Source organism: Antechinus flavipes, chromosome 3, assembly GCF_016432865.1.
Source record: "Antechinus flavipes isolate AdamAnt ecotype Samford, QLD, Australia chromosome 3, AdamAnt_v2, whole genome shotgun sequence".
NCBI classification, from domain to species: domain Eukaryota; kingdom Metazoa; phylum Chordata; class Mammalia; order Dasyuromorphia; family Dasyuridae; genus Antechinus; species Antechinus flavipes.
Window position 1 is genome coordinate 284476839 of NC_067400.1, and position 20397 is coordinate 284497235.

General features: G+C 31.8%; 1 protein-coding gene across 1 annotated transcript in view; it reads right to left on the bottom strand.

Annotated features, from left to right (window-relative positions):
- Positions 1-20397, bottom strand: part of MBTPS2 (membrane bound transcription factor peptidase, site 2) — a 50397-nt gene that overhangs the window by 18340 nt on the left and 11660 nt on the right. Inside the window, exons 6-8 of the mRNA XM_051985115.1 lie at positions 10647-10765; positions 9151-9331; positions 629-723 (exon numbers count right to left, since the gene is read on the bottom strand). Coding sequence (XP_051841075.1) covers positions 629-723; positions 9151-9331; positions 10647-10765 — 395 coding nt within the window. The remainder of the gene's footprint in view (positions 1-628; positions 724-9150; positions 9332-10646; positions 10766-20397) is intronic.

The following is a 20397-nucleotide window of genomic DNA, read 5'->3' on the forward strand; positions in this document are numbered from 1 at the left end:
GATACCCCTGAAGCTCAAAATTAACATCCAATTAAAATATGGTATAGTTCAAAGAGTGCTGGATTTTTGACTAAATATTAAGTGACAAAAATGAAGTAATAGCAATAAAAATTCTATTTTAATTCTTCATGTTCATTTTATCCTTTAAACATTCCCAAAGATCCATGATTTCATCTGGATGGATATTTTCTCCATCAGTGTAGATCACTACCTCTACTTTGTAGATGGTTTCATAAGATGCTATGGCAAAAAAAAAAAAAAAAAAAATCATTTTACTGGTAGTCGGGCAGCTTTTCAGTGAGCAACAACTCTAAATTTAGGCAGGCTGGTTCTCTATCATCAAGGCTGAACTTGGATACTTTTTTAGCTTAATAAGTCTGGACTGAGTTTGGGCTCCATTGACAAATTTTTGAAGAGTTGGAGTTACTTGCATTCTTCAACAAGGCAATATTCAACAAGATATTCTTTTTGATGAAGGTGACACATTTTAAAATAATCATATCTTTCATTAGTTTTTCCATTGTAATAGTCATTACTTTAGGTCTTTTTGAACACTTGGTTCAAATTTTGTTTTTCCTTGTTCTGTTTCTGCTAAGATATTTATCAGTCCACTCCAGGGATTACTTACCAAATGAGAATCCACATTATTACTGTAGGAAAAGCAGATATCGGTGAGGCTGTTGTTATTGCAACATTCAACTGTCCCATCAAGCCTTTTGTACACTACAGAGAGATATAATCAGTTACATGAAAAACACATCTATAATAAACTTCTTAAAGATTGAAAAGAGAAAGGGTTTTTATGAGTTAAAAGAACTAAATGACTTCTAGAGTTGCTATATCATAATTTATATTTTAGCTTAATGATTTTTTACAGTCTAGTTTTGATAGTTTATTAATATTATGAGGTATATGTCCATTTTTCTAATTGATAAATAGGACTGATACCTAGGATTTGGTTTAATTATAGAAATTTACTTATAATCTAAAGTCTCAGGATGTTTTACCAAAATACCAAAATCACTCCCATATCACTCCCAATGAATTAACTAACAAGTCTTTATTGAATACCCATGTACCCATTATACAGTAGGTTTAATGTAATATAATTTTAAGTCTGATATGGCTATGCCACCTTCCTTTGCATTTTTCCCATTAGTTCTCTTGATATTCTTGACCTTTTATTCTTCCTGATGAATTTTGTTATTTTTTTTTAGTTCTTTAAAGCAATTTTTTAAAGGCAATTTGATTGGCATGGCACTGAATAAGAAGATTAATTTAGGTAGAACTGTCATTTTAAATATATTAGCTCAACCTACCCAAGAGTAACTGATATTTTTCCAACTGTTTAGATTTAATTTTATTTGTGTTCAAGTATGTTAGAATTGTGTTCATATAGTCCCTGGTTTTGTCTTGGCAGGTACAGCTCTAAATATTTTAGATTTTAAATGGGATTTCTCTTTCTATTTCTTGCTGCTGGGCTTTTTTATTAACATATAGAAATGCTGATGATTTATGTGGGTTTATTTTATATCTTGCAACTTTGCTAAAGTTGTTAATTGTTTCAAGTAGTTTTTTAGTTGTTTCTCTAAGATTCTCTAAATATATCATCATATCATATACGAAGAGTGATAATTTTGCTTCCTCATTACCTAAGATAGTAGGTTCAATGTGTCTTGGACTTCATACATTCAAGTTTTCCCCTCTAAGTACCATATAGCTGCTAAATTCAGAACATAGTAAAAGATAATGTCTAGGGACTATCTAGAACTATAGACATTATTACAAAAGTATGAAGAGGTATACTACACTTGTTATGTTTAGTCCTAAAGTAAAGAAGGGACAAAAGGTGGAAGCTTCAAAGAGGTTTGATGCCTAGAAAAACTCATAAAAGTACAGTCCAAAAGTAGAAAAAGCTGCCCTAGGAAGTAGTGAGGCCCTTTAACTAGAGATCTTTAAGCAAAGGTTGTATGACTAGTGGTCAGATCTGTTGGAGAAAGGATTCTTGTTCAGGTCAATTTGTCCTGAATGAGTTCTGAGGTCCCTTTGAATTCTTAGATCCTGTGAAGTCTGCCGCTATTGCTCAACTTGGTAACTTTCTCACAGGGGCCTACTTTGACCAAATTGAACTGTTTGTTGCCATTTATATAGAAAGTCTCAGACACCATTTTTACAATGATATACTGAAGGGTAGACTGTTTATCTCCATGGATTTTTTTTTCCAAATGTTCTTTGGTATAATACAAGCAGACATCAATTTCTCTTGGGACAATGTAAAAAAAGCTAGTTTGCTGGCCCACATGGGGAAAAGACATTTTACTTCATCATTTCTGTTCTTCTTCACTGACTTTAAATGTTTAAAATTTCAAATGTATTAGATACAAAGGAGTAATCAGAATTTCAGATTTAACTAAAACTCAACATCCTCAGACTAACACTATATTTCAAGAAGAAAACTATATCTTTTATATGTATAATTCTTGGGTTATGGTACAGTTTTGATGTCAGCCTAAACTATTAGATAATTCAAGAATTTCTTTAATACCATTAACAAATGGTTTACTTCAATAGTTCTTGGCATCGCACAAAAATTCTGAGGTCTCCTAGTGTGTTTAATTTGGATACTTAAAACCTTTATAATTTTTGAGTTTAGTTTTTTCATCAGTAAAATGAGGTGATTTGAAGGTGATTCTGAAGATCATTTCTAGCTCTTTTATTTATGTGTATTAGGTGTTGATATATGATATCCAAATATATATAATGATATATGTAAAAGAAAATATTATGTAAGCTGTATTAGTAAATTAATATATGATTATATAAAATGACTAGGACGAACCTTCAAAATCACCTAATTCAATACCTTCAATTAATAATGAAGAAATTGAGGTCCAAGGTGACAGAAGCATTAAGTGTTAGAGCTGGGGAGACTAGAAGAGTTAAAATTTTCATGCTGACATAAAGCATCTATTAATGATACTGAATAGTCTCAGATTGTTACATGTTGGATTTTTATACTGATAAAAAAGCTAAACTTAGCAATTATAAAGAGAGCTTTACTATTGAATATGTAGTTTTATTAAACTGAATTAGTAACATTTTAATTAACCAAGAAATGTAAATGGTCTAAGATTTAGGTCTTAGATGTGTCAAGATGTACACAAGGAAGCATGCTTGTACATATGTGCAAGGATACACACAAACATACTTTAAATGGAACACTTTGGAAAAACATTTTTCCTGTCTTTCCTATCTATGTAGATTAGTTCTTTCTCTGTAATGAAATACAAAAATTAGGGTAATTCAGGTCAGTCAGTCATGTTCAGATTTTTCTAAGTATGACAATTGTCGTTTTAAATTTCCACTTTATTTTGACTTTTAAGACATGCTTTTTTTCCCTTTTAATTAATGACTAAAAATATAAGAATTTAAGGATGCTTAAAATAACTCTAGGACCCATGATTTTATCACTGTGGGTTAAGGCTAAAAAAAGAAAAAAAAAGCAAGTGTGCAACTTTCTGACCACTAAATGCTCTGAACTTAAGTAGTCTAGTTCTCACAAAAGGCCTAGTTATCACCCTAGGACTGGACTCAAAACCATTTGCTCTTGAGAGGGTTTGCCAGAGTGTGTACTATGCTAAAATAATCTTTAAGAACCTTTATACTAAAATGAAATAAAACATTCAAGGATTTTAATGGAAGTTGTTGATGCTCACCTACTTGAAATTCTTATTGCAAATTCCTAAGTATCTATTGGCAGACATCTCTAGTATATGCCATGCTTACAATTACTTGATTGATTTTATCTACCACCTAATCCTCAAATACCTATCAATTATTAAGAATTTACCAAGTATTTGTTATTTTCCAGGCTCTGTGCTAGTGTTGAGGACACAAAGCAAAAACCAAATAGTCTATGCTTCCCAGGAACATACATTCTACAGAGAGGGACAGCTTGTATAAAACATATGTATACACAATAAATACATGTTTGTATAGGAAGAGAAGGAACTTTTGTTGAGATGATCAAGAAAGACTTGTGTAGAAGGTGATGCTTGAGATGAGTACTGAAGGCAATAAGGAATTCTATAAGGTGATGGCAAGGAGAGAAATCAGTCTAAGTAAAAGGAATGATCAACACATAGGTACTGAGATAGAAGGTAAAAGATAAATAGAAGGTATATAAGAAATATTAAGAATTAGAAATTGGAAATTGCAAGAAAGAATGTACAATGAAGCTAGGGTTAAATTGGGGGACAGATGTGAAGTGTTTTAAAAGCCAGTGAAGTTTATTCCTAGAGACAATAAGGATCTACTATATTTTATTGAATATTATCAGATCTATGCTTAAGACCTAAATCAATTTCCATCTAATAGTGAATAGGAATTGTAATGATATCTAGCATTTTTCATTAACATTTTTCTTTTAAAAAACACACACAAATTAAAATATTGATATAACTGTAGTCTCGGTATACTATATGTATGTGTGTATACATGTACATATGTGTACATACACATAAATGTGTATATGTATATATGTATGTGTGTGTTCTGGTTGGCAGCACTAAAACCAAGTAATCTAGCTAAAGTTAATTTAAAACCTCTAAAATAAGGGGTGCCAGACATGTGATCCCTGAATTTTCTAGCTAATGTTTCTAGTAATGTTCTAGCTTCATTCTTAAGAATGTCTAAAGACCATAAGCTGCTTGAGGACAGAGACTGCTTCATTTTTGCCTATGTATTCCAAGTATATAGCACAGTTCTTTGCACATGATAGGTACTTAATAAATACTTAAATGAATGGAAAGGTACATCTAATTCTGTCTCAGGAAGTAAAAATTAAAGTAGGACTGAAATGAGCCTTAGAATTATTCTTTTGCCTGTGGAAAGTTATAATTTAATTTGGTTGATCTTTTTTGAAAAACAAAATTAATCAGGCCCATAATTCTATAATAGGATAAGTGTTAGTATTCTTAGCTCAAATATACTGCCTATGATTGTTTATTTGGAGATGATTTGGCTCACAATAAATTGAAGAAAATAAATGCTAATATATATAACTCAGTATCATCACTGTTGCTTTATTCTACCAAGGGCACATGTAACAAGATTTTCAAGGAAAAAAAAAAACAACAATGTGCATTTATGTAAAGTACCAAAGAAATGTAGATGAAAGGAGATGAAAAAGCAAGCCAATGTTAGCTGACATGTGCTCAAATTTGTGTTAGTTCGCCTAATAAGCATTGCTTATTGACATGTCATTTGAGATCCCCAAATCAAAAAACTTTTAAGAAACAGAAATTATGCTACACATTCTTATACAAATTAAATCAAATGTCTATAAAACTGGGATGATACATTATTGGGACTTTCCTACTCCCAAATGACTATTTTTATTATGCACTGAAATACTCTAGATTTAGAGAAAATTTTGGTACTGGAACAACTAGTGATGTTACAAGGGTTCAAGGAGTTTTAGTTTTATTAGTTCTAAAGTTAAGTTAGAATGGTTCTTGTTATGTTACTTCTTTGGTAAAGATTAACTTGGATGACATAATAGTCTTATCCCACTCCACTAAGGGCATATGCCAAGGGTTCCCTCACCTCCTTTAGATGGGGATTAAGGTTGTCCAAGTGGGATACGTGAGATCTGACTCATAGCTTCAATTAGGGGTCTCAATTTTCTCCTTTAGTATTCAATCCCATTCTCCTTAAAATAGTAGGTTCATCGAGGCTGGATTTGCTGAATATGTTGCCTTTTAGCCAACACAGTGCTTTCAAAAAAGAAAAAAGGAATTTAAACTCCATAAATATATGAAATGCAATGCCTTTCAAATAATGAAAAAGAGGGGAAAATGTAAACTATCTTCAAGATAAAAATAACAACAAAAATTCAAAACCAATCAACCAAGAATTAGAATAGCATTTAACTTTCATTTCTATTCAAAATACTAAGTGGGAGATGAGTGTACAATCAAAACAGTTCCAAGAAGGGTTTTGCTAATTTACCAGCAGATCCTCAGGAATTTGGATCTAGATGCTAAGTTCAGGGGAAGAGTTTGCCTGCTATTTGTTCTGGCCATAATAAATATAGAAAAGTCCCTTTGAGAAATTTTGTTTCAGAAATACACTGGAAGCTTTAGTCTACGACTGCTGAGAGGCAGTGTGAGAGAGGTGGGTAGAGAGCTGGCTTCAAAGTTAAAGAGACATGGATTCAAGTCTCTTATAAGAACTGGCACTATCACTATGGTCAAATCACTCTCTAAGGCAAAATTGAAGAATGTGCATTGGTATGAGCTGAATTTCCTCTCTAGAATTTTCATGCATCAATGAAGTCACAGGTCTGGACTACAACAAACCCCAACAGACAACTGTTACAGAAGTAGCCCTTCCAGAAACTCAATTTTCCCAAAATTTATTCTGAAATCAATAAATGAAAGACCAATGAAAATCCTCCCAGAACCAGCGTTATATCATACCCCCAACTCTAAAAATCACTTGAGATTAGACTATTCTTTAATGGGCAAGGGAATGGCAATAAATAATATGATATTTAACCTAAATTAAGGGAGTAAAAATTAAGATAACAAGAAATTGATTCTAATGATTTTTATAAAATACATAATTAGGTAAATTATTTACTTGAGCTTACTTATCAGAAATTTAACTTTCTCTCTAAGTGTCTTTTAGATTAACCAAGTACTCTAGAGCTTTTCATACAGATCTCTTATTTTCTGTGGCTCAGTAAAGGACATTTCTTTATTCAAAGTACTTAATTACTTCTATTTCCTACCTAAGGAAGGCAGAGTTTAGTAATTTGTATCAAACTAAGAAATGACAATCCATTTCCAATGTACCAACACAAAGAAATGGAGTGAGGGTAGGGATGAAAGATTCAAGAAGAGAAATCAGCTAAGTTAGACAAACTGGGAAAATCAAATAATTCTTTCCATAGTAGCTTAATGAGTGGAAATATATACTCACATTAAGAAATGAGTTATAATTCATTTTACTGAAAAGGGCAGAAAATCTACTTTTAACCAAAATGTAGGTACAATGCTTATATGAGGCTTGTTTATTACCTTAATGCCTACCCATTTGACATGGAAATATATTTATTTCAGAATATAATTATAAAGCCATTTATAGCTCTTAAAAGAATGGATAATATTTCTATAAATGAACTAATTATCTACATTTAAAAAAATAGACGGTTAAATTGAAACAAATGTTTATCAGAAACCACATAACAAGAATAATGAAGCTGGTATTAAAATCCTAAGTGCTCCATGTTCTAGTCTAGTGTTCAGGCCATCATGCCAAATTAAATACGATTAGTCACCCAAAAGTAGATAAAATGATGGCTAGAGAAATATATTTTGATTCCAACTCTATAATTTTTTTTTGAAAATTTTACACCAGAATGGCAAAATTATTAATCATTTTTAACTATTTAAAGATACCAATAAAAAAACATTTGAACCATGAAAGCAATAAGGAAAAAATTTAGAAAGATTTCTGAGAAGATTCTTACTTAAATTCTATCTAATAAGAAAAGAGTTTTATTGCATTTGGCAATGCAGGTATGCTTATAAAACTTCTTATTAAGTTCAGAATTGGTCAGATTTCTTATTAGATTATTAAGTCACTTGAGATTTCATAGTTAAAGATGGAGACGAATCAAAAAGATGATAAAGAACTGAAAACAAAACTTTTGAACAAAGCTTAACATAACTAGTTATTTATCTAGTTATCTAAGTATTAGAAAAAAGGATAATTTAATAGTCTTCAGTTATCTGAATTTTGAAAGAATATGGTGTCCTTTTTTGGTCACCTCTGAGTCTAGATTAAGAAAAATTTATTAAAATATCAACCTTAAAGAATTGTATTAGGCATAGGGAAAAACGTCCTTATCTTAGGGTATCTTTGTAATCAAGAATTTCTTTTTAAAGCTAAGCTTTCACCATTTACCTTGTCTTGTATAAGCTATAACCAGTAGTATTATCATCTAATCTTTCATCTATAATATTGTGAATGTCACAAAATGCTTTTTAATATCCATTTTCTGATCTGATTCTCACAATCATCTTGCAGATTAACAAAGAGAGGTATTACATCATTTTGAAGATGTGAATACTGACGTTTAGGGAAGTTAAGGGACTCATACAAAGTTATATAACTAATTATGGCAGATATAGACTAGAACTCCAATCTCTAGATTTTATAGGACTGATTTTTTAACTAAACTTCTCAAATTACTCCAAACTGCTTTTGCTTTAAAAGTAACATAAACATCAATGTAGGATACTTCTTTCTAGCAACAAAGATACATGCTATGTTCTTAACTCCTATAGTTGACCTTAGGTAAGATGGGCTCCTTCAGCTTTAGTCCACAATAGCTATGTGATTCTAAGAACCAGAGCAATATCAGTCAAGACAGAGTTATCCCTATTACCCAAAAGACTGTCTGTGGATGTGTGTATGCTCCTTCAAGCAGCAGACATCGCAATAAAGTGGACAAAGTCGGGGAGTCAGAAAATCAGGGCTTGCTTCTCTGCTTTGGCACTTACAAACTGTATGAGAAATTATTTTATTCATCTAGGCTTTGCTTCTTAATGTGTAAAATGAGGATAAAATACCCACTTTTACAAGATCATAAAGTTGCTGAAAACTTCCCATAAGATAATACTTGTGAATAAACTTTTGTGAGTTATAAAGAACTGTAAAAATAACTGATTGTTACTTTCTGCATAGCCACTATTCATATTGTTAGGCCTTAAGATAATGATTATCTGTCTAAGTTTTGATACATTTTTGACAGAGGCAATATTAAGTTCAATTTTTTTCTTCTAGTTTCCTTATTATCACTGTTGACTACACATACATATCTTTGAAAATATAGGGAAGTAACTTTAGAAATTTCAAGATTTAGGAATGAAATAGAAAAATTCGACAGAAGGTTGAAATGGATTTATGAAAAAGAAAGTTTGGATGGCACTATCAAATTTAGCAGAGAAAGACCATTAGTATTTTTTTTTTTTTTAGTATAGTGCTACTGAGTTTTAAGAAAGCTATCTTTGAACAAAGAAATCTTAAAGAAATTATATGCTTAACGTTATGGGTTTATTATATTCAGCATATACACACCTCTGGCTGGGAAGCTTAACTGTTGCAAAGTTGCTGAACTTATACAGTAACCAATCTGTGGTTCCTGTGAAATGATCCCTAAACAGGAATTCCAATCTTCCACTTTATGAACTGAACAGTCTTGTAGCTGGGTGACTAGGTCTCCCACAAAGAGACCTCTGGGTCCATTAGCAGGTGAATCCTTAAGAATGAGAATGGGGAGGAGAGTTTAGGGGGAGGGAGAGAAAAACAGGTTGGAAATAATCCTAAAAATTATTTTCACTTTACTCCATTTACATATAACATGTGAAATCAATTTCTAAGTACCCTAAATATATAGTACTTAAAGAAAGATGAGTTAATTTATCTGGAATATTTTTGTTACTACAGAAAATTTTAGGATTAATTTTAATCGAAGAACAATATTTTTATTTAAATCAATATTAGACTTTTTAGCAACATCAAATATATTTAATACGAGGTAGTAATAGACTGAAAAGTTTTATCTAAGTATAATTTGTACACATTCTACAATTGTTTTTATGAAAGGACAAGTGCTTTTTCTTTTTTTAAATACATGTCCAAACAGTTATTTTGCTGTACAAAAAGAATCGGACTTTGAAATAGTGTACAATTAGCCTGTGAAGGAAATAAAAAATGCAGGAGGACAAAAATAGAGGGATTGGGATTTCTATGTAGGTTCATAGTCATCTCCCAGATTTCTTTCGCTGGGTGTAGCTGGTTCAATTCATTACTGCTCTATTGGAACTGATGGTTCATCTCATTGTTGAAGAGGGCCATAGGACAAGTGCTTTTAAAAAATAATAGCTTTTCATTTTTCCAAATACAGGCAAAGATAGTTTTCAATATGCACCTTTGCAAAACTTTGTGTTCCAAATTTTTCTTCTTCCCTCTCCCCTATCCTTTTCCCCTAAGATAATGTTTTAAAACTCTTTAACATTTTTCAATAGATATACATTTTAAGATTTTTTTCCTTTTGACTAAAACTTTCTATGATTCACTGATCATTATCTATTTGGAAATTATTGTTTGTTTTTTTTTTCCACCTAGAACCTAAACAAAAATGCTAATATAAACACTTATAGTATTTTTTGAATTTAGGGAATTAATTTGCCCTCCCATTAAATCTACCATAAAACAAGTTTCAGTTTAATTTCTTTATTCCTTAAGAATCATCGTATTTGAAAAATTTAGCTACAAATTTAAACAAAGAGAAATCATCTATATTCATAAACAAACAAAAGGCATCACATTCTACTTTTGATGATTCTATAAGTCTGTCTGCTTTTAAAAAAAAATCAGTTGTTTTACATAGCATAATTTGCTAAAACTATAAGGCATGGAGCAATTTCTCTTGAACAAAACTAAGTCTTCTGTACATAAGGATATATAGACAATTATTATTTACATTAAAGAATATGATACTACATAAAGATTGGCAGAATCTTTGTTGTTGCTGCTGCTGTTAATTAAACAATCTGCCTGATTGTTCTTACCTCAGTGACATCAAGAATAAGGGCTCCAACTCCAGTGTAATAAAGTGGGAAAAGAATTACAGGTAGCAGAAAGAGAGCCACAAGACTTAAAACACCAAGTACAAAATTGTGCCAGACACCTGAAAAGAGAGTAAAATCTATGAATATGTGCAGACAACAGTGAAATGTACACCATCTTAAGAGACATCTTAATTGCTTTATACAAGTTATTACAAGTGAAATAATTTTGAGAAACTGATCTCCTTATTTCTTTTTAAAGTATTCTTATTTAAAACTTAAATGTAAAAGAAGAAAAAATAACATAGAAAAAGAAAGAAAAAAATTGTCATGTGCCCAGCAGATTAGGAAGAATTTAAAACATATCATGATAAATTTCCATTTCAAGAAAGAAAATACAATAAAAGAAGACATTACATTCATGACTGTCTTATTTTTTCTTTGCTGCATTGTAGGTTTTTTTTGATTCTCTTCTGTGTACTTACTTCATTCTTTTTTCCCCTTTCCTTGTCTTCCCTCCCCTCCTTGAAACAGATTACAATTAATCAGATATGTTTATGCTTACATATAGACATACATGTGTATGTATATATATACTTGTACACTCACTATATCCATATCTATCCATCCATACACCTACATACATATACACATATGTAGACATACACATACACACATACATCTAAAAAATATTAATATCACTGATATATTATATAGACCTCTCTTAATTCAATCTTTAAGTTTGACTTTGAGATCAAATATTACTAACCCTACTTTTTTCCCAATAAATTCCACTGCTGATCATTGTTATTATGTTTGTATATGATTTCCTTTCCCTGCTAATTCTTCTACTTTAGTTCTATTCCTTAATTTACTTTGCTATTATTAAGCTTTCCATGGATCCCTCCTTTATCTTCTTCCCAAAGCTTTTCCCTCCATCTTTATCAAAGATGATAAATTATTCCCATTATTCTATACATCTTATTCCTTTCCAGTTAATCTACACACCCTTCTTTGTCCTACCTTATCCCATTCCCTCCTGCCTTATTTCTTATAGATTTTGGAGGAGGCTATCCCACTTTAAACCATTCCCAATATTAGGTTTTCTGAACTACCAGCCCTCCTTTCCCAACTAATTCTTCTGTTTCAGCTCTTGCTCTCCCACCTCATACATATAGCATAATTACGATTTTTACCTTCTCCTAGATGGTTTTGCTTTTTAGCTCGGCTCTACCCCAATCTTTCTTTTGGACCACCTAAATGCTGTCAGTCTTTGACATATGCATAAAACAAATAATTTGTCCTTATTGAGTCCTTTGAAATTAATCTTTGACATTAGCTCTTATTTGTTAAATTTTCATCAAATTCAGGTTGAGACAAAAATCATAAAAATCTGAGAGTTTGCTGAATATCAATTTTTTTTTTGTTCAGCATATTTAATTTTACTGGATATGATCATTTTAGCTACAACTCTAGCTCTTTTGATTGTCACTATTTAGTATTCTAGGGCCTGATAAAAATAATAATTTTATCATTAGCTACTAATAAGTTCTGTATAATTCTAATTGTAGCTCCAGCATATTTGATTATTTTTGTTTGTTTCTTGTAAAATTTTCTCTTTGCTCTGGGGGTTTCAAGATTTAGCAATAATGTTCCTGAGTAGTGATGTTCCTATATATTTTCTTTTTTTGTTTTGCTGAAACAATTGGGGTTAAGTGACTTGCTGAGGATCACACAGATAGGAAGTGTTAAGTATCTAAAAGCAGATTTGAACTCAGGTCCTCCTGACTTCAGATCTGATACTCTATCCACTGTGCCACTTAGCTGCCCTCCCCCCCCATATAGTTTCCTTGTGGGATCCCTTCTCTTTGATGTAGTAATCAGTGGATTTTTTTTTTTTTCTATTTCTACTTTCTCCTCTTGTTCTTTTACTTCAGGACAATGTTCCTTAATCATTTCTTGCATTATTGTGTCAAAATTCTTTTTTGGTCACAGCTTTCAGGTAGTCTTAATTATTCTTATGTTTTCTTGACATGTTCTCCAGATCTGTTGTTTTTCTTTTTTTTTTTTATTATAACTTTTTATTTACAAAACATATGCATGGGTAGTTTTTCAACATTGACTCTTGCAAAACCTTCTGTTCCAACTTTCCCCCTCCTTCCTACCCTCTCCCCTAGATGGCAGGTAGTCCAATACATGTTAAATATGTTAAAGTATATGTTAAATACAATATATGTACACATATTTATACAGTTATCTTGGTGCTCAAGAAAGATAGAATCTATAAAGAAGGTAAAAAAAACCTGAGAAGGAAACTAAAAATGCAAGCAAACAATAACAGAAAGAGTGGAAATGCTACGTTGTGGTCCACACTCATTTCCCATAGTTCTCTCTCTGGGTGTAGCTGATTCTCTTCATTACTAAACAATTGGAACTGATTTGGTTCATCTCATTGTTGAAGAGAGCCAAGTCCATCAGAATTGATCATCAAATAGTATTGTTGTTGAAGTGTATAATGATCTCCTGGTTCTGTTCATTTCACTTAGCATCAGTTCACGTAAGTCTCTCCAGGCCTCTCTGAAATCATCCTGCTGGTTGTTTCTTACAGAACAACAGTACTCCATAACATTCATATACCATAATTTACCCAACCGTTCTCCAACTGATGGGCATCTATTCAATTTCCAGTTTCTACCACTACACAAAGAGCTGCCACATTTTTGCACATGTAGGTCTCTTTCCCTTCTTTAAGATCTCTTTGGGATATAAACTTAGTAGAAACACTGCTGGGTCAAAGGGTATGCACAGTTTGATAACTTTTTGAGCATAGTTCCAAATTGCTCTCCAGGATAGTTGGATCCGTTCACAATTCCAACAATGCATCAGTGTCCCAGTTTTCCCACATCCCCTCCAACATTTGTCATTATCTTTTCCTGTCACCTTAGCCAATCTGACAGGTGTGTAGTGGTATCTCAGTGTTGTTTTTCTGAAAAGATGTTTCACTTTCTCTTCTATATTTTCCTTCTTTATGTGTTGTTTTGTTATTTCTTAGTCTCTGAAAGCTTTTTTAACTTCCCTTTGCTCAATTCTAATTTTCAAAGAGTCACTTTCTTCTTTAAGAGTCTGGATTTCCTTTTCTAGTTGGTTGATTTTCTTTTGATAATCTTTTTTTCATATTTTAAAAAAATTTTTTCCTTAATTTCTCTAATTCACTTAAAAATTTTTTTTGAGTTCTTCTATAAATTCTTTTGGGGCAGGTAACTTTTCTTAAATTTTTTTAAAAGTTTTTTTTTTTTTTTAAACATGTATAATGTTCAACATTTACCCTTGCAAAACCTTGTGTTTCAATTTTTTTTCCTCCTTTCCCCTACTCCTTCCCTAGATGGCAAGTAATCCAATACACATTAAACATGTGTAATTCTTCTATACATATTTCCACAATTATAATGCTGTACAAGAAAAATCAGATCAAAAAGGAAAAAAAAATGAGGACAAAACAAAATGCAAGCAAACAACAACAAAAAGAGTGAAAATGCTATGTTGTGATCAGTCCCCACAGTTCTCTCTCTGGGTGCACATGGATCTCTCCATCACAAGACCACTGGAACTGGCCTGAATCACCTCGCTATTGAAAAGAGCCATGTCTGTCAGAATTGATCACTGTATAATCTTGTTGCTGTGTACAATGTTCTTCTGGGTCTACTCACTTCCTTAGCATCAGTTCATGTAAGTCTCTCCAGGTCTCTCTGAAATCATGGCAGGTAACCATTTAAAATGTCACTTTTTGGGGTAGGGGAGGCATTTTTTATTTCATATCTTCCTTTGAAGATGAAACTTGTATTCCTTATTCCCATAGTAACTTTCTATGACTGGGTTCTTTCTCCTTTGCCTGCTAATTTTAAAAAAAGTAATAACTTATAGGGGCAGTCAGATAGAGCAGTGGCTTGGGCAGTGGCCATGAAGTCAGGTGGATCTGAGTTCAAATACACTCATGGCATTTAAGACTTTTTAGCTGTGTGACCCTGGGCAAATCATTTAATTCCAATTGCCTCAGCAAAAAACAAAACCAACAAAACTTATTAGTGTAATCATCCTAGTTCTGAGGTAGAGGGTGGGGAATGGGGCCTCTGGCTTCACTTCAGTTTTCTCCTCTGGCCTAGAATCCAAACCAAGAGTTCCACCCTCCTGCAAATGCCCAAGCCAGTAGCTATCCTGCTTTACTGCTTCTGCACTCACTGGGTGTGTTGATTCTTTCCTGTTCAGGGGTGTAACTCAGCACACAGCTGGGCCAGCACCAGGGCTCAGATTGGTATTTTGGTGGAAGTAGCCTGGGAGGTGTTTATACCTCACACTGGTTAAACCTCTGTGACCTGGGATCTTCTTAGTTGTCCTCAGAGGACCCCTGTTCTGTCTCAAGTCTTAGTTTTTCATCAGTCTATGTTCACCCTATGGTGCAATCTGTTTTGTTTGTGGGAGAAATCTGGAGCACTTGGAACTTTTGGACCTATGTTCTTATCTTCTCAATATTAATCAATATTAATTTCTATCTAGGAAGATATGCCAAAGTTTTAATTAAAATAGTCTTCATTATTTTTAAATTAAATGATTCATTTTAATTAAAACTAATTTTTAAAATATCCATATCAATTTTCTAAAATTTTCCTTTTTACTATTATAAATTCATAAACATAAACAAATATTATATGTCATTAATTTAGGTATAATAGTGGCAGCTAAAATAAAGTCCCTTGCACATTTACAAAAACTATTTAAACAAAAGAATACCAACTTATCATCTCACATTAACATCTAAATGAAATGTCACCTTCATTCTACTCTTGAAATGGATTTAACTTCAAAGGAATCTGGATAGTAAATTCATTTTTAATTAATGTACTTTGGACAAAAATATAAAACTTGTGGGAAAAACGGGATATGTAGATGGCACTGTAGATAGAGACCCAAGAGTCAGGAAGATGTGAGTTCAAGTCTGGCCTTAAACATAGTTATGTTTAAGCAATGGGCAAGTTACTTGACCCTGTCTGCCTTGGTTTCCTCATCTGTAAAATGAGCTGAAGGAAATGGCAAAATCACACTGACAAAAAAACTTCAAATAGTGTCCCTAAGAATCAGAAATAATTAAACAACATATAAGTGCAATGAAAATGTTTGAAAATATAAACTATGTAGCAATATTTTAGGCCCAAATTTGGAGAATAAATCAAACAAAAGAATCTAAAACCCATCAATTTGCTTGTTTACTTAGAAAAATTCACTTAACATGTATTTTAAAATAATTGTTAATATATAAATGATGCTTTAAAGTTTAAAAAGCATTTCACATAAAATATTTCATTTGATCCTCAAAATATGTGAGAAGGATGCTATTATTATCTCCCCTGAGGCCGAGTGTCTTCTCCAGGCTCCTAACCTGAGTAAGCAATAGAGACAGGATTCAGTTAGGTCTTCTAAACCCCAAGTAAAGTTTTCTATTCATTAAGTTCACAAAGTACCAAGTAAAAAACTTATTTATGCAATTTTATTTTATAGGATTAAAAGAATGTGGTACAAAGATCCTCAGAGATCCTTTAATTTTCCTTCTTTATTTTATAGATATGCTAGTTATCCCAGTTTTTATTCTCTTCTTCAACTTAAGACATAAAATCCCCTATTGTTTGTACTTTAGCTAGCTTATAACTTAAAAATCTAACAACATGATTTAACAACAATGATACTCTATTTCCTAAAATTCTACATAGTTGTATAGAATTCCTTACTTTTAGTTGAAGATTATTTTATATTAAAATGTGAGGATAAATACAATTAGAAGGGGCATTAAGCTACAGTTCTATTATAACACTTTGCTTTTGGAAACAACTGCCCATTGCAATGCATTTTTCTATCATCTGCCAGTACTGAAAAGGGAACCATGGTGAAGTGTAGGTGGGGCAAATGAGAAACTGGCCCTCAAGAAGTTTCCATGCTAATAAAAGCTCTTGTGGAAATCACCATGTAGGAACATAAATCCCTGTCCTTACCAATATCATAATATTAGAGAAGGGATAAAATAAATATACAAATGAATACAAGGCCTTATAAGTGTAAATATAAATATAAATAACAATCTAAGTATTATAGGAAGTACAAAGTTCTGAGACAGTTCAAAAAGGATGAGATAATAATTAATTGTTGGGATCAGAGAGGATTTTATGGTTGATGTTGAATTGTTTTCAGTTTTGTCCGTCTCTTTATGATGACATTTGGGGTGTTCTTGGCAAAGGTATTGCAGTGGTTTGCCATTTCCTTCTTCAACTCATTTTACAGATGAGAAAATTGAGGATCAAGTAACTTGCCCAGAGTCACACAGCTAGTAAGTGTCTGATAACAGATTTGAATTCAAGTCTATTTGATTCTAAAGGCCTGGTGCTCTAGCCACTGAATCACCTAGCTGCTTGACTTCATAGAGATGGCAAGTAAGTATTTTAGTTGTTATTTAGTTGTAAGGGAAGGAACTCTTTCTTATGTGAGAGTAATAATAAATATAAAGAAAGAATATTTTCTTTTTAAAGCAAAAATTAAATTTTTTTTTCAATATGACATATTAAACAAGAAGACTTCCAAATACGAAGAAAACTTGAAAAAAAAAAAGAGAACTATATATGGAAGTGTGCACAACAGTCTATGCTTAAAAGTATATATTAACTAACAAACTAAAAATTAGCATAAAAGAGAATATTTTGAATATTATAAGAGAAATAACAGAAAGAATTATAGAACTGATAAACAAAAGTAAACGCTGATTCTTTGAAAAGACTTACAAAATTGATAGATCTTTAGTCAATCTAGATTAAATAGAGGGAAGAAAATCAAAATAACAAAATAAAATATAACAAAATGACCAAAAAAACAACAAATTTGGAAGAAGAAAAAAGGATGATTAGAACCTATCAGTTATTTACTAAGAAATCTGAGCACTTAAAAGAAATCAATTACCTACAAAAATATTTAAAAAATACAAAAATATAAAATATTCAACTTATTAACATTAAACAGAAATGTTAAATAATTTAAACTCAGAAAAGAAAATTAAACTGTAAAGAAACTACCAAAGAAAATAACTGCTGATCTGAATCAAACTTTTAAATAACATTTACATGATCAAAAGTATCAAATTCATAGAGTAGTTGAAGATGGAGACTGAGAAAAATCTAAGTGATAGATGTCCCTCCTTTGAGGGCAATTCTTATAAAGTAATGAAGGCAGACTAGAAGGAATTAAGGAATAGTGAGGAAGTGGAAACTATAGATGTCAACTACTTTTTAAGAAAAGATGTTGGAACTATGCTCAAAAATTTATCAAACTGTGCATACCCTTTGATCCAGCAGTGTTTCTACTGGGCTTATACCCCAAAGAGATACTAAAGAAGGGAAAGGGACTTGTATGTGCCAAATGTTTGTGGCAGCCCTGTTTGTAGTAGCTAGAAGCTGGAAAATGAATGGATGCCCATCAATTGGAGAATGATTGAGTAAATTGTGGTATATGAACATTATGGAATATTATTGTTCTGTAAAAAAATGACCAGCGGGATGAATACAGAGAGGACTGGTGAGATTTACATGAATTGATGCTAAGTGAAATGAGCAGAACCAGGAGATCATTATATACCTCAACAATGATACTGTTTGAGGATGTATTCTGATGGAAGTGGATCTCTTCGATAAAGAGAGTTAATTCCATTTCAATTGATCAAGGATGGACAGAAGCAGCTACACTCAAAGAAAGAACACTGGGAAATGAATATAAACTGCTTGCATTTCTGTTTTTCTTCTCGGGTTATTTATACCTTCTGAATCCAATTCTCCCTGTGCAACAAGAGAACTGTTCAGTTCTGCACACGTATATTGTATCTAGGATATATTGTAACCTATTTAACATATAAAGGACTGCTTGCCATCTGGGGGAGGGGGTAGAGGGAGGCAGGGGAAAAATCAGAACAGAAGTGAGTGCAAGGGATAATGCTGTAAAAAATTACCCTGGCATGGGTTCTGTCAATAAAAAGTTTAAAAAAAAAAAAAAAAGAGAGAAAAAAAATAACATGCTGATTTCATTCAATAAACATTTATGTGTAAAAAAAAAAAAGAAAAGAAAAGAAAAGATGGTAAGATGAGCAGGAGGAAGAATTTTGAAAAATTTAGAGAAAAATAAAACAAAGAGTGAGAGACAATGATAAAGAGAATCTAGGATGAAGGATTCAAATAAAAAGCCTAATGGAACAGCCGCTAGAAAGACATCAAAATAATGGCAAGAAATAAGAGTTAAGGTCCCTGATGAAATTTAGGAGATGAAAAAATAAAAATATCAATAAAACTTATAAACAAAAAAGAAATTAAAACGATCAAGTTTGTCTTTCAAGGAAAGATATGAGAATAAATCACTATTCCTTTCTTGCAGAAATGGAACACTGTTATGGAACATATAAAATAAGACTTGGTTGGGGTGTTACTTAATTTTGCTGGGTGGTGGTGTTTTTTTGGTTGTTCTTATTTCTTTCTTTGTATAAGGGATATATCACTAGAGAGTCAGAAAGAGGAATATACTGGAAAATGTAGCTAAAAGCTATTGATAAACATTTAAAAACCTACGCCCTTCCCCAAAAAAAACAAACAAACAAACCATAATTTCCTAGGAGCATGGAGACTTGAATATTTTTGATGTCTTTCAAATACAGAATCAACATTCCCTAAATTCTCCCAAACTAATTAGAGAAGCTACCTCAAATGTTCATAGGGACTATTTGTGGCAGAGCATTCTGAGGTCTTATTGGTCTGATCACCCACTGTTGGACATAATATAACACAACTCTAACATAATGATGTCATTTTGATGCTTTACAAGAATTCAGGACAACAACCAACCAACCAAGTTAGCTATGAATTTAACTTAAACACAAGTGTTAGACCAAAGTGGACAGGGCTAAAGCAAACCACTCCAGTATCTTTATCACGAAAATCTCCAGAACAAAAAAGAATATATTAGTCTAGCACAGGTTCTAATAAAAATATATATTCTGATAATTGTATATCAATGTATATGACTTTTCTTTGTCATCCATTATATCTTATTTTATTATGAGAAGAAATCCATCACTTTCTGTCTATGAACAGTGGGTGAAGGATAAGAAAGAGGAGGAAGAGGAAAAGAATTAGGATCTTTTTGCTTAGACAGCTAAAGGAATCCCTTAATAAAATGAGGTTAAGGCATTTAAACTAAAGTATATTTAAACCATAGCAAAAGGGATTCAGATTGGCATCAGTGTCACAAAGAAAGAATGCCCTCTATTGGACTCATTTCTAAATAATGCTTCCAAATATATGAATGAAAAAAGCTTAGTGATTAACTTATTTAACTGATAGTTTTTATTTTCTCCAGTTCCAGTCATACCTAAAACAAAGAAACAAATATAATATATATGCTTACATATATACATATATTTATATACATAAAGTAATAGAAAATCATATTTAAAATATGAAAAATTTAAATAAATGTGAATAAGATAATAGAATGTAATGCTTTATATAATCGTGTACCATACCTGAGATGAAGTAAACTACATCTAATATTTCTTTTCTTTTTTTTTTTTTTACAGCTGATATTTCTAATAGAACTGTGAAAAGAAAATACTTTTTCATCAACAATATTGATGATGAAGCAAAGTTGAATTAAAGCTACCTTCTTTTCCAAAATTATACTG